The 14,581-nt window shown below is 37.5% G+C and overlaps 1 protein-coding gene across 5 annotated transcripts in view; it reads right to left on the bottom strand.

Annotated features, from left to right (window-relative positions):
• The window catches only part of USP34 (ubiquitin specific peptidase 34), a 109,515-nt gene that overhangs the window by 26,719 nt on the left and 68,215 nt on the right, over positions 1-14,581 (bottom strand). For all 5 annotated transcript variants that reach the window (XM_058836807.1, XM_058836808.1, XM_058836809.1 and 2 more), the window contains exons 35-48: positions 14,157-14,239; positions 13,113-13,153; positions 11,222-11,346; positions 10,007-10,159; positions 9,303-9,407; positions 8,820-8,875; positions 8,597-8,717; positions 7,264-7,447; positions 4,027-4,190; positions 2,954-3,019; positions 1,674-1,820; positions 1,529-1,585; positions 1,352-1,429; positions 587-681 (exon numbers count right to left, since the gene is read on the bottom strand). In XM_058836807.1, coding sequence (XP_058692790.1) covers positions 587-681; positions 1,352-1,429; positions 1,529-1,585; positions 1,674-1,820; positions 2,954-3,019; positions 4,027-4,190; positions 7,264-7,447; positions 8,597-8,717; positions 8,820-8,875; positions 9,303-9,407; positions 10,007-10,159; positions 11,222-11,346; positions 13,113-13,153; positions 14,157-14,239 — 1,475 coding nt within the window. The remainder of the gene's footprint in view (positions 1-586; positions 682-1,351; positions 1,430-1,528; positions 1,586-1,673; positions 1,821-2,953; positions 3,020-4,026; positions 4,191-7,263; positions 7,448-8,596; positions 8,718-8,819; positions 8,876-9,302; positions 9,408-10,006; positions 10,160-11,221; positions 11,347-13,112; positions 13,154-14,156; positions 14,240-14,581) is intronic.

Genomic DNA, 14,581 nt, shown 5'->3' with positions numbered 1-14,581 from the left:
GCCAGAACATCTCCTGCATTAAATCTCAAAATTTGCAAGAATGATTTTCAAGTAAGTTATTCTCTCACCCATGTCATTTAAAACAACAAGGTTTTACAACTCTAAGAAATTTCTTAGCTGCAATACCAAGACAACATAAAATATTAATTTACTTTCTAACCAGACTTTGCAAAACATGGGAACATTTTCAAAGCTACAGATTTTAATTAAGAAATTCAGGGTGACATGAAACCTAAGCAATTATCCTGCATAATGAGTAACCAACCAACCTTTGAAAGCATTTAGTATTTTATACCCAGGACTAATGTTTCAAAAGGTACTAATTTCTGGGGTTTTTAAATTAAAAACAGGTCATAAACATTTTCCTGTGTCTTGTGCTAAGACACTTTAGATCCTTTGTTTTGGAAATTTGATTTCCTTCTAATTTCCTGTTTGCACAGGGATCACATCTTTATAGGCCTACATGGTATAAAATGAATAACAGAGCACTCCTGTTCCATCTAAAGGATTACTGTTATTCCAAATGGAATTTCAGTGATTTACTAAAAAGAAACATTTAAGAATATTTATTTCCTCTTAGCCATACCTTTTCTCAGCCCGCACTTTCTTCCCACAGTGAGAACACGTGTACATGTTGTCACCTTCCAAAGTATCTTTAATAGTTACTTCATCAAGAGATTCCTGCATGGAACAAACAAAAAAGGAGTTTACATTTATCTTGGATATTTATATCTTGTGCTTACATAGCCTGCTTTCCAAATCCCTCCCTTTCAGTCTTACTTTGAGTTTAATTAACATTTCCATAAGTTATGAAAATAAAGACCCAAAATTTTTCACTGAAGAGCACACACCTGAATTAAGAGAAGAGTTTGACAGGAAATCCAGCTCCTAACCCATACACAGAATTAAAGAACCAGCTCATAAAAATGGTACTCAATATTCCAAGCTGTCTCAAAGAATTCAAATCCTTTAAACTCTAATTTCAACTGTGGGGATTAAGGGTTATTTGAAAAGCTTGAAAACATAGAATTATGCTGGTGTAAGCTTTAAATTAACTTCATAAGCAGTAGTACTTGTAAATGTTAAATCTATTGACATTTACAGTTCTCATATAAAATAACCACATAAAACAAGTAAATAGTGATTATTGACTATAAAACAATGGTCAATGACAAATGGCTCCAACTGCTGGCACCCTGCACTGAAACTAAATTACCTCATAGTATCATCCTAAAAACACCCCAAAACTAGAGTGCAGATAAAAAGCATCTTCACCTTCAAGTGTGTGGCAGTGTTTTATGCCCTTTGTAACAGAAATCTGTGAGACTCACCCCAGCCTGGCATTACTTACATAAATATTCTTCATATCTGCCACTTGGCACCTCACTGTGTAGAACTCCTCAGCTGTCTGGCTCACATGCTCACAGTCCTGAACAAATGCAAGAGAAAAAGCAATGAAATAACTTCTTTTGAGAAGTTAAAAAAAAAAATAATCTTTAAAAGACCAGGCTAGAGAAGGAACACTTACCAAAGAAACGACGTTGTTTGTGATAACACCTCCAAACAAACTTTTCACTGTGTTTTTCTGTGAATGAATGAATAAATTCTGTCAAGGAAATTTGAGCAAATCCCTAAGTTGTCAAACTCCCTTTTGCTCCCTCTCAATAACTCACCAGTTCTGGAGACATTTCCTCTATTTTTGTTATTAGGTCAGTGAAGAACTCAGTCATGTCTTTCTGCTCTCCAGTGTTCAAGGGTTGCTTATCCATGGTGTAGGTTTTACAGAAAGGCCTTGGGTTGTAGGCCTTGCATTCACTTTCCTTTGGATAAAAGATATCAAACAAAACCAAATCAACCCAAATCCTTTTATTTTCAAGTTACACAGATGTACCACACACACACACACATATACGAATATCTGTTTCAAAAAAGACATATTTTACATACAATATGCTTATTAGGCAGGATTTATGTAAGCTTCTTACATGTTTGAATGTTTCTGCTGAAATGCAAAGCAGTTTTTAACTAACTGATAACCATTACCATGATACCAGTGAGTAAAACATCATTAGTGAAAAAGTGTTAAAATATTTAGTGAATACTTCATAAAATGAATCATTAAAATAAAATCTCTTGGCTGAAGATGTGACATGTGCAGTTTCTGCATATCTGTTCAGACATCAAATAAAATGTGAGAACATCAGCTTGTATTTATGTATTTCTGGACATTGCTGACTTAAATCTTGCCAAGTGCTCAATTCTCATTCAGACTCCTCTATGTTTTCATCTAGTTTTCAACAGGATGTGTTTAGCCAGAGAAAAGAATTTGCAGTATAAAGCAATTCTTTAGAATATTCCCCGTTCCACTGCCTTGCACTCTGGGAATACAGGACTGACTTACTCTGTTCTCTTTTAAGGGTGTACAGCAAGACAGAATCTCCTGTAAATATTACCTTTTTAGAATAAAGTCTTTCTTCAAGATTTAAATAATGGTAAGTCTTGGTATGACTTTATGTTCCTGTATTATTTTCTGCTTATGTGAACACCTAATTTAATAATTTCTATGATTCATGGGAGGCATTAAAAGTCAAGATTCTTTTCCCCATTTGTCTTCAAAGTGGTTGTGAATTTCTTACACAAAACCAGTGTCAAGACACTCAACTCTCCTCAGGTTTTTTTTCATTATTTCAGAATTTTTTCAGTGTTTTAACAGCAGTGAAAACCTGGGAACTGCTTTAATTTTGGAATCTCAAAATTTTGCCGTATTTCAATGAATTGATCTTTAAATAATGGAGCAAGGAAAATGGAGCCATAAATAAAAAGAATGGATTTTATTTTATCAGCAAGGAAACTCCACCTCCCCTACACCTCTGTAATTCACTGATTCACCAGAGCTACATACAAAGAATCTCTAAAACAGGATACTTTTTAAAATACCCTTTTTCACACCTACCATTAGGTATGTAAACATCTTCTGGAGTTCCAGGAGAGTAGTCTTGTGCTTCATATCTTCTGAGTACTAACAGAAATCAATAAAAGAATACTTGATTTTTTTGCTTATTACTTTCCAAAACCATACATAAAAAAGGTATTCAAATAAAACCCCAATTACTTTATTATGGACCATTAGAAAAATGATTGTGTACATGAACACACAGTCTATTACCTTACATTTAGAATTTTTATACTTATTTTACACTTTTTTTGGCATGTCAACATTAAACCTGAGAACAAAATAACTCTTTGTTTTCTAGAACTTTAATGCAGGTAGGAGCATTTGGGAAAGTATTATAAAGTTTTGGAATATTTTTTTTTTAATTCACAGATGTTGTGAGGGTTCTGAACAGCCCTCCCCAAAATGCATTTCCTGTGCAGACCAGCAGCCTTTCTCTTATTTAGCTTTTCATATGCATTTACAAATGGCAAATCCAGAAGTTATGTGACAAGTACCAGCAATGAACAATAACAGAAAATGATGAAGTCACTGCCAATTAGGGTGTTTCACACATTTTATCTGTCCTGCTAATGTCAGGGACCAAAATGATAATTTCTCTCTTAAAATGAAGAGATAAAAGTGATAAGATGACATTTCTGGAAGTTAACCAATGCATGATAATCTACAGGACCTGCTGTACTTCTGCTAGCATGATATGTGCTCTGGGACTTTATAAACATTCATTAAAAACCATTTGTTAACAAAATGACAAATTAGCAGTTAAGAAACAACAGACAATTCACATAAACCCAAACCTGAATCAACCTGGTTGAAAGCAACAGAAATATCACTTTGAGAACATTTTATTCCAATGCCACCTTAAGAACCTACCACATTTAAATATTTCAGGAAAAAATCTCTTCACTTCAGACACCAGCAAAAGAATCCAACCACACAAGAAGCAGACTAAATACTGACCAAATATTTTTTACCTAGGATAAGTCTTAGAAGTAAATCTGTGTTTTTTCAGTATTTGCATCAGTATTTGATTTGATTCTGAATATTAATTTCTATCCAAGCCCCACACTCACCTTTGCAGTGAAAATTGCCTGTCTGGCCTCTGGGATCATGTACAGCTGCTGAATTGTGGAGGCCAAGTAACACGTGGCTCCAAGGTTGGTTAAACCCACAAACCTGCACTCAGCACGAACATCATCATGTGGCCAATAATCCCACTTGTAAGGTGCATGGGAAGCTGTGAAAAGCAGCAATCACACAAGGCAGAGAAACAGTAAATTCAATGTGTAATTTGCAAAAATAGAAATACAATGAAAAGCTTGATGTCCGCACTAATAAAATGTAACCTGGTTATGCACTGTACATTTACAGGCACAAGCCAGACTGTGCCTGATCTTTAGGAAAATGGATTATATACTCCTCAGGAAAATCTTTAAAATCTTTGGATAGAGCAGCAGCCTTCTTGCCACACCACTTGGGGCTGCAAGGGGCGTGCTCTCCAAAGTGAATCAGATTGAAAAAGCCATTTTCTATTCCTCTGTATTTCATACGAGATGTAGCGATGGATTTCTGGAGGCACCAGACAAGTTTGGCAGGGCTGAGTGACTCTTTCATGAGCCTTTTTCTGATATGGCTGCCAAAAAAATCAGAATGGCAAAGTTCTCTTCATCTGCCAGTCAGGAAGATGGCAACCAGCTTAGAAAATCTTCCTTGGTATCCAAGAAGTTGGACACAAACCCCTGCAATGCATCCAGCTTTGGTGTTCATCCCCAAAGACGTCATTCTCTAAAAACACAGTGTGTCCCACAAATAACTCAGCACCTCTGCTGAAGTGTATGTTCAGATCAAGAAGGGGAAAAGAATGCCCCAAAATAGTCTGGATTTATTTTACAATCCATAAAATCTACAGGGGGTTCAAGATTTGAACTTGAAATCGTTAATTATTTTGTCACAGATGAAAGACTCATTAAGGATTCTTCTCAATCCACACTATCAAACAAAAGTTCAAGAAACTATTTGGCATCCTCAGGTCTTCAGAGACCAGACCCACAAGATGTTCTGTTGCACAACAAATAATAGTTGTAATCTTCATTTTGGCATTGGCACCAGAACAACTACTAGCCCTGAAGCTCCAAGGAGGGAAGAAAAGAGGTTTAATTCTCCTGTTCCAACAAATCTCAGTGGTGTGACCTCAGGTTACCTAGGCTGGTCAGCCAGCTGAAACAAAGCTCCCCTGCAAGGTTTCACCTCCTAAAAGAAGGTCATTAGCATGGCAGAATAATCCCAAATTCCCTCTTTTAACTGCACCCTCTAAATTACAGCATCCTAATTCATGCTTTCTGATGAAAGGACTCAGCATCTCTCTCTGCTTAGAGCTCATCAAGCTGTAATTGCAAAGCAATCAGTTGACTTCTCTGTACTTCACAGAGCAGCTGGGAGGATCTTCCACCTCCTTCCATCTGACAAAGAGCATTCAGGAATTTGACAAGGGCTTTCTCAGGACGATCCTGTCTTCCCCACCCTGGGATTTTTTAAGTGACTGACTTCATTTGTGGAATAAAATTTTTCCTTCTCCATATGGATCTTAACTAGAATGGCAAATTTGAGGCTCGTTGATGTCTATCTTCTTTATTCCTCTCTGTTGTTATAGAAACCAGATTTTTCTCAGCAAGAGAGGGGGAAACTTGAAACCAAACTTGCAATGTTCACATTCTATTTTAAGCAAACTAAAGCCGAATTTTTTCATCTCAGAATGACCATGAATTTCTTTCTATTCCACCTCCTGATGATGCTCCTGGCTCCATCCATAACACCAGTCATGATCTTAAACTTGCTGGAAAGTGAAGTACCTACTCTCTGAACTGAAGGGTTGTATCAGTCTTTAAAGAAGGAAAGCTCCAAAACACTGAAGAAATGTTATGAACCATGGAAGGTACCTAAATCCACTCTTCAGTAAGATCAACCTGAATGAATTGTGAACCCTCCCTGTGAAGAAGACACATTAAAACCAAAGACAGGATGGAAATTTCTAATATTTCCCTTCATGTTTCTCCTAAGAAGGATGGAGGGATAGGCCTAAGACTCAGATTTTTGAAGACTCATAAGATTACAGGGATAACAAAGTGGAAAAGCCCGGTTTCAATAATCTTTGGATCACACCAATGGAATAACAAACCCTTAAACAACTGAGGTATCCCAAGTCTTGTGTTGGGTGCACATCACATTGACAACAGTACAGTGCCAGTTGTATTAAATTAACATTCATGCAAGTGAGAAATCCTGGATATGGAGCAGGAACACAGAGCAGATGGCTCTGGAGAACTTGGGATGGAACAATCAATCAATCTAGGGAAGAGTGTTTGGAAGAAATAAGAACCGTGTTAAATCTTACAGAAAACTTCAACACTGAGGTATCACTGAGATTTGGAGTGAGGAAACCACTGATTGTAAAAAATTAGTGATTGCACCTGGAGAGATACAGACAACCTCAGGAGCAGATAATGTGCTCACAGCAAACATAAATATCCAATATTTTCATAAAATATATTCTTCATAATATTTCTTCTGAGAGCAGGAGAACTTGGAAGGCCCCAGGCATATGAGAATAGAACACAAAGCATTATTATCACCAGATTTCTCTTTTGCTTGCTGAATTGTAAGGCACCAAAATCAATTCCACAGATTATAATAAATTACAGAACCTCAGGTTAGAGAAGTTTAAACAGGGCATACGAAAGGAAATCTAGCAAGCTAAAAATGCATAATGAGGACTTGCAAACCAAAGATAAAATATTAACGAGCTTGAAATGTTGATGATTTCCATATTATACATAGGAACTGTGGTTCCAAAAGGCAGGAAGCATGGAAGCCAAGAGGCACAACAAAACTGCTTTATGCAGGTATCTGGGTACAGACTGAAATCAACTACAATGAGACCAGAGACAGGGCTGCTCATAAGTCCAGTACCTCCATGTGGTTTCTATACCTTGGTTTATGTATAAATATCCCATGGTTCATGTTAGAAAGGAAAAAGGGAAATTAAATCCAGCACAAGAGGATGAAACATGCAGAATCCAATGTTACCTGTGTAATGTTTAACAGGACCACACACTCCAAATAACCCATATTTAAGAACATCTGATACAGAAATTATTATGGGATTGAATTTGGTAGGTGAGCAAAAGATGCCAACACTCATGTGACAGTACCCCAGGTGATGGGGACAAATATCAGAGCTATAGACTGGAATTGCCAGAGCAGAGTTAGTGGCCATCAAACACTCCAAAACTGTCTGTGCCTATGGTTCTTACACTGCATGTGCTGTGCCATGACCCAGTTGTGCAGCAGCCTGTAGTTTTCCACAGAACCTTTCACCATTTCCACCAGCAAGTCGTAAGCAGCAGCCCTGGAGGAGTGGGACTTGCACTTTGGCTGTTGTCTGTCCTTCAGACTGGGCAGCAAGAACAGGAGATTGAAGATGTCCCTCAGAAACTCCTGGAAAACAGTTACATTGGCACATTTAGCAGCTTGGATGTACTCCTGAAAGATAAATCACATATTAACAATTTTCTAGGAACTTCTGTAGACTTTCTGGACCTCTATCATGCAGAACTTTCTGACTTGAATATAAGTTTTGAATCACAGATTTTAACAATTTATATTGCATAAAGTGCACTGGAACCACATTATAGTCTACAGAGGAACATGCCAATTGGAAAAGAATAACAAAATGTGATTGGTTTTATGATTGATGACTTGCCAAACCAGACATGGATTTTCAGTAACTTTGAAGACTAGTTTCTCAAACTTTTCTTAACCTTTCCATACATCCAAACTACATAAATCTGACCTTTGCAGACCTCTATTTTAATTTCCACATCCTCCTCCACACTACACTCTGTGAACTGAATTCTTACTCTAATTTAATCTGCAAGCTCTCTCTAAGTAAAATATGCTTATCCAGTAAAACAACAGAAGCGGTCTCTTAAAATGCTGCCAGCAACGTCACATTTGGACAATCAAATTTTCTTCAGGGCTGTTTTATGGTAACAATAAACAGTCAAGATATAAGCAACATCATTAGACACCAGGGCCCACTTTTCAGCTGAAAAGGCCCAGTAATAAGTTCTGTAAAACCTACAGAAAAAAATATCATTTAAAACCAGTTTTTATACACAATTTGCTTTTTTTTTTTAACGACAATGCAGTTCTCAAACATAAAAGTTTTTTAGCAATTTCCCCTGCCTCACAAGCACAGGTGGAATGTAATAATCTTGTAACAGATCTCTGCCACTGCACAGGCATAGAGCTTAAATGTTACTTTTAGATCAGACTGCCCAGGATCTGGTCAAAATCAGCTGTTGTTAAGGACTTAAACCAATTACTTCTGATCAATAGTAAAAACATTCAAAGATAATAAATGAAAATAAATAAAACTTCAGGGATGGAAGAATTCTATCCTGGAATTACACAGAAAGGGAAGGAAGTGTATGTGCTACTTGTTAATAAAGGAGTATGTGTGGGTTTGTAGATCAACCTAAGGCTAGAAATATGACATACTTTCATATATTGAGCCCTGCAATCAAAATGTGGTAAAAAAGGTACTATTTTGATCTCTCAGTGGACTTGCAGTGTCCTTCTCACCTGGCCTTCCCGAGAAAATTTGAAGGGTGGTTTGTGCTTAATAACACTGGTTGCAAGGCGAAGCAGTCCCGTGAGCCCATCATCCTCTATGTTCCCATCCTGATGGTCAAGGATTTCTCTGCTGGATATGCACACACAGGGAGAGAAGGAATGTCACAGTTCTGCTCCACTAACAATAAACACAATGCAAATTCCAAGTGAGATTCCTGTGGGCAAAGCTCACCTCCGAATGCAGTCAGCAAGGTGTCTTGCCAGTGCATCTAAATCAAGCAGGGTTGTCTGATTCAAAATAAAATGGGAAATAATTATGGACTTCTTTTAGAGAAAATTTTATTACTGCACACAGAAAAACAGAGATAATTAAAACTCATTTTCAAGCATGCTCTAAGGTAAGTTTTCTAACTTATGCTAAGTGGCTGTTGATTTGCTCCTCCTTGGAACACACTGGAATTATTAACAGTGAATCTCACAGATAATTACAGCATTCCCATGTCTGTGACCTTTGTGTGTTACAACAACCCCCCCTTTCCTGACCCTACAGAGTCACTGCCTGACTCCAGGAGCTACTAAATACACACCAGAGTACACTGGGAGATGGAAAACATCCCAGAGCTGCTCACAGCAGTCCATCAGATTTTAAGAAAAAAATGTCTGAAGACAGCAATTAAAAGCACTAAACATTGGTATGAGTGCAAAGCAAACCTACCTGACTTGCATCTTTGACATGAATGTTATCAATCAGTTTGCACAGCAGCCAAAAATACTCCTTACAACCAGGTCGCAGCACAGCTTCCTCTTCATAATCCTCTATCTGTGGAAAGAAATTGCTTTTATTCTGAAGTAGAAGACAAAATAACTGTATTAAAAAACCACAGTGAAGCCAGTAACTGTGTTACATGAGTATTACTTTCTTCAATCCTCTAAGGTAAGTATAAGAACAATGTATTTTACAATGGTAACAGTGCGTGTTCTATTTTTCTTCTGCAGTATTTATTCATTTTCTTGAAAAATTGTCAGGATGATCTGGCAGACATGTAAAAGATCTGTAGAATAGTGTGGAGTTCATCCCACCCACTGCAAATCACAAAAATATTCAGGATTAGACTGGACAAAACATGAGAAACTTGGGCTGATTTCAATTAGTTAATACAGCTCTAATTTTAAACTCTCCTGAAAAAGAGAGAAATATTGCATTTCTCCAGGCAATTACTGCAGTGTCACAGTTTAACCACTTGTGGAAAGCTTTTGGAAACATTTAAACCAGAAGCCTTCATATATCTGTGTATATGAAACAGTACCTCAGACACAACGACAATGAGCTAACCATTTTTAGTTTTTATGCTAAAAATTTAAGAATTTTTGTATTTAAATATATCTTTGATAAAGTCTTGTCAGTTCTTAAATCCTTACCCTAATTGGTTTCAGAGCTTGAGCATCAGGGAGAAATTTTAACAAGGTTGATGCAGCCAGCAGCAAAAAGGAGCGATTGATTGAGTCTCCCCCATCCAGGCCAGAGAGAGATAATTTGTACAAACCATTGCAAGACTCATGGCGAACTGCAGTCTAGGAAAAATAATCAAATTACATGATTACACACATTATTTGCAAGATTTTTTTTTCTTTTGTGTCCTTTTTTTTCACAGGTGCATCAATTCCTCTCATAATATCTATGAGGTTAGCAGGGTTGAATGTGTCTTTCTAAAACAGGTATTATAAATAATGTGCATTTAAAATGCTTACAGAAAAATGCAAAATATACTATTCTAATTAAAAAGATGATTTGTCTGTGCCCTGTGTCTCGAGTATTTTCTATGGGAATGATTACAGTGATTAGAATAGAAAATATCACACCTGGCAAACCAAGGAAATTTTTGTGAATCCTAAATTTACCCTTACTCATTTGTGACTACTAATTAATTTAATTTCACTAGAAGAACTATTTCCTTCTTTCTTTTATTAAGAAAAACATCCACAGTCTAATCAAGCTTTGGAAGCTCATACTCTCTCATTTCCAGGGATTTTAAATGGAGCCAGCCTGTAAGCTTTTTCTGTGCTTGAGTAATAAAGCAACAGATAAAAATTATCACATCATGTCCACCCTTAAGCAATCATCAGTAAATACAAAAAACTTCTACTGAGAATATAACTGATGCAATTTTTAAGTCTTTATTACATGAGAAAAAATTATTTAAAGCTAGTCAAACCTTTGGTCATGAAAAAGATTTTTGTATCAATTCCCATTCAACTCATTTTGTGATTCTTAAGTACAGAAAAATAAAATAGTAAAAAAAAAAAATTTAATCGTGTAAAAAACATAATGGGGGAAGCACATTTAATTCATGTCAGGTGGCATCACCCAGAAATTTCAACAAATTATGAAATGTTAACAAATTGCAATGAAAAATTGACCTTCAACCACCAGCCATGGAGAAAGGTGAGAGTTTACAACCTGGCTTGCCATCAACCACAGATGTGCCACCTTCCAATGGTCACTTCTTACACAGCACTGAAAGTAACTGAAGCTGATCTTGCCACTTTAAGCAGGAAAATACATGTCTTGAATTTAATGGCAACCCAAAGTTAATGACACTAATTAGGAATGCAACAACCTCCCCATTACCATACCTCTGGAATAAGAAGGGTGAGTTTCTTGAGCCAGTCTTGCAAATGATCACTGTCAGCCAGACTGGATTTCACCAAGGAGCAGCAGTGAGCCCAGCTCACCAAGAGCCACATGGAATAGTGAGTGACTGAAAGAGCAGGAGAGAAACCCCACTGTAAGCAACAGCAACAGCTTTTTGGGTAGAAGGTTTGCACAGTCCAAAATGACATTTATTTCAGTCACTTTAGCAGGCAAAACAAAAATCTTTCTTGGCACTTAGGATACAAAAAAACCTCAGAGTTTTACCAATATCCTGATTAAATACTGACCACTGTATTAATGATGACCATCCAATTCGATCAAATATTACTAGGGCACAGTCCTTTCCTAAATCTACTTCTTAACCTGTGAGCTGCTGCTCTGGATCACATCTTCACACTTATTTCCTGTTTTGTACTCATTTCTATGGCCACGTTTGTGTTTCCTCAAACAAAAGTTCCACTGCAATCATCCTGCAACCCCCAAGTAACTTTGGAAATTCTTAGATAGCATCTTTGTAGGGAAATCAGAGTAAGAATGAGCATTGTGCAGTGCTTCAGACTCCATCCAGTGTCACCTTTCCTCTGCTAATAAGGCCAGCATGCTTTCAAGGACTACACTTTCAACCACCTCATCCAATTATCAATGGAGAAACCATTCCTCATCTTTCATCATTCAGGAGAGAGACTGCCAGCAGCAAGAGCCCAAGCACAGACCCACCCAGTGACAGCAATTTCTGGGGCCAATATTAACTGGGATTTGTTCCCAGCCAACAAAGCCTGAACACTGATTACAGATACATCCAAGGGAATCCAGGACAGCTTTTTATGGGATAGGACCCCACCTGTCTTGCCAATGAAGCTTTTCCTCTTGGCAGAATAAAAAGCTGCTCTTGGAATAAGGTCTATTTAAATTTTTCAGGTGCAACAAGAGTTTATTCCTGGTAGCCCTTCATCTTCTCCTTAGCTTCCACTGGAATTTCTTACTTTCTTCTTTGCAAAGTGTTACATTTCGATAGGATCCTGCCTGGATACCTCTGCCACTGGTAATTAATGCAGGATAAAGTGCTGTATGGGACTTGTCTGATTTTGTTGTTCTCCTCATTGATGCAACCCGAGCTAAAAATTCTCCCATGGAATTTCTGCCACAAGCCCAATAACAAAAATTTCGGCAAGAGGGAAGCAGTTGCTGCCCATGGAAAAACTCACTGAGCAGAAGATGCTTCCAACCCCTGCCCCAGCTTCACTCCCAAAATAAAACAGAATTTTCCCCCTTCCTAGTCTTAGATAAAGTTTGTGGATCAGGGGTGGGAGTAAGAATGAGGAAAATTCAGATGGGATTTAGCCTGGAAAGTGGATTGGGAAAATCTGGATGAGATTTCAGCCAGAAACAAGACCAGGAGAAACCCAGCCAGGAATTCTCTGGGAAACCTGATTGGGAGAAAACCTGGACCGGATTTCACCTGGAATTAGGACTGAAGAAAACCCGGACCAGACTTCACCTGGAATTAGGACTGGAAAAAACCGGACCGGATTTCTCCTGGGAAATGGATCGGGGAAAACCTGGACTGTATTTCAAAGAAAATCCGAATGGGAGGAAGACATGGATGGGATTTCCCCTGGAAAGTGGATCGGGAAATACCCTGGACTGGATTTCACCCTGAATCCAGACTGGGGAGAAAACCCGGACTGGATTTGAACCCAAAATTAGATCAAGGGAAAACCCGGAGTGGATTTCTCTCAGAAACCATGGATATTTCCTTGGAGTAAAACGATTTTCCAGCACTCTAACAGTGGAATAAATCAAAATCATAACTTATCATCGATTTGCTGTCCCTATTGTTAGCTCCTGACACAGCTGTTTTGCAGCACTGACCTTCATGCCTTGACCTGTGATCAGACTGAGCCTTCAACACCCTGATGGGAAGAAGAGAAAATAATTTGAATTTTATCACAGAACGTAACAGATTATCACTCAGAAATACAAGTACACACAAGGCACAGCACAGTTAATCTTAAGTAACCACTTGGAAAATCACTCATCTTAAAAGGATTCATTGCTTGTAGTATTCAAAATTAGCAATGATAACGAAACTATGAAAATCTTCAAGTCACCCCATAAAGCTTTACTGTCTACAAGATTAAAAGTTATGGAGAAGTATCCATCTATAAACTTTAAACCTTTATACTTATTTACTTCCATTTTTATTAATTACAATAAAAGGTTATGAAACCAAAAATATAGCATATGTACTTAAAAATTATTCCTGCAATTATAGGACTATGACAACTAGAGGTCAAAGTTAAGCACACTTGCAGACTGGAAATGTTCTGAATGTCCTTAACAATCTTTTAAAAATATGGTAAAACAACTATCCATCATTTGGAAACAATTCTACAAGTCCAATGCAGCAAAAACCTGACCTCCCCAGCATCAGTTTGACTGCCTCAATGCAGCCTTACACAGAATTGCTTTTCTCAGGACAAAAAGGCAACAGGACCAAAATCTCTAATAGGTCAGATTTTGCCTTCAGTATCAGCAGGATGGAAAAAATAAGTCAAAACTGGCAGACAACTAAGTAACATGAAAGTAAATTTATTTTAATTTCTCCATTACGCTGCCTTGAAATTGGGAATGCTCTGGAGAAAATAGAGAGGGGATTTTGGCATGAGAATTTATGTCCTTTATAGTTTATACATCCATGCCTTTTACACCCTGACCACAGAGTTCTCAGCCCTCTCCTCTCTGCCACCGCAGGAGGTGACTAAGAAAAGCAAGTCTACAACCTCTGGAGCTCCATTTCTGATGTGGCTGTCAATGGGGACCACAGCTGGAAGAGCCCTGGAGTCGTGAACTAAAGCAGCGATGAAAATGTGCACACTCGATCAGCTTTATCACAAAAATAAAAAGATATTGTACCTAGGTGCCAAGTTGTCATATGTATAAGCAACTGACATAAGTCGCTGAATCAAACTGGTTCCCTGGACAAGTACAAGAAACACCTTTAAAAATTGAAGTTGAAAGAAAAAAAAAAAAAAAAAAACAAGTTAATATAACAACAAGCTTTTTGATCTGTTTTTCAATTATACACACTGTGTGAATCTAAATAAACCCACCTGTGCAGAGGAGGAAGAGCCAAAGGCAAATCACAGCATCTTCACAGTTAACAATTTACTGGTTTTATTAAAGTAGAGCTAAAATCCCATGTTTCACTGACTAGGTCTAGATGCTAAAATTTCATTCTCTAAGGAAGACAATTCAACTGAATAGGAAAATCAACCATTTATTCAATCCTTTTAAGTAAAAACACTATTTTTTTTAAAGCATAAACTACTCACAGCCTT

This window comes from Poecile atricapillus, chromosome 3 (assembly GCF_030490865.1).
Source record: "Poecile atricapillus isolate bPoeAtr1 chromosome 3, bPoeAtr1.hap1, whole genome shotgun sequence".
NCBI classification, from domain to species: Eukaryota; Metazoa; Chordata; class Aves; order Passeriformes; family Paridae; genus Poecile; species Poecile atricapillus.
Note: the sequence above shows the minus strand (reverse complement) of the source record. Positions and strands in the feature narration are given on the sequence as shown.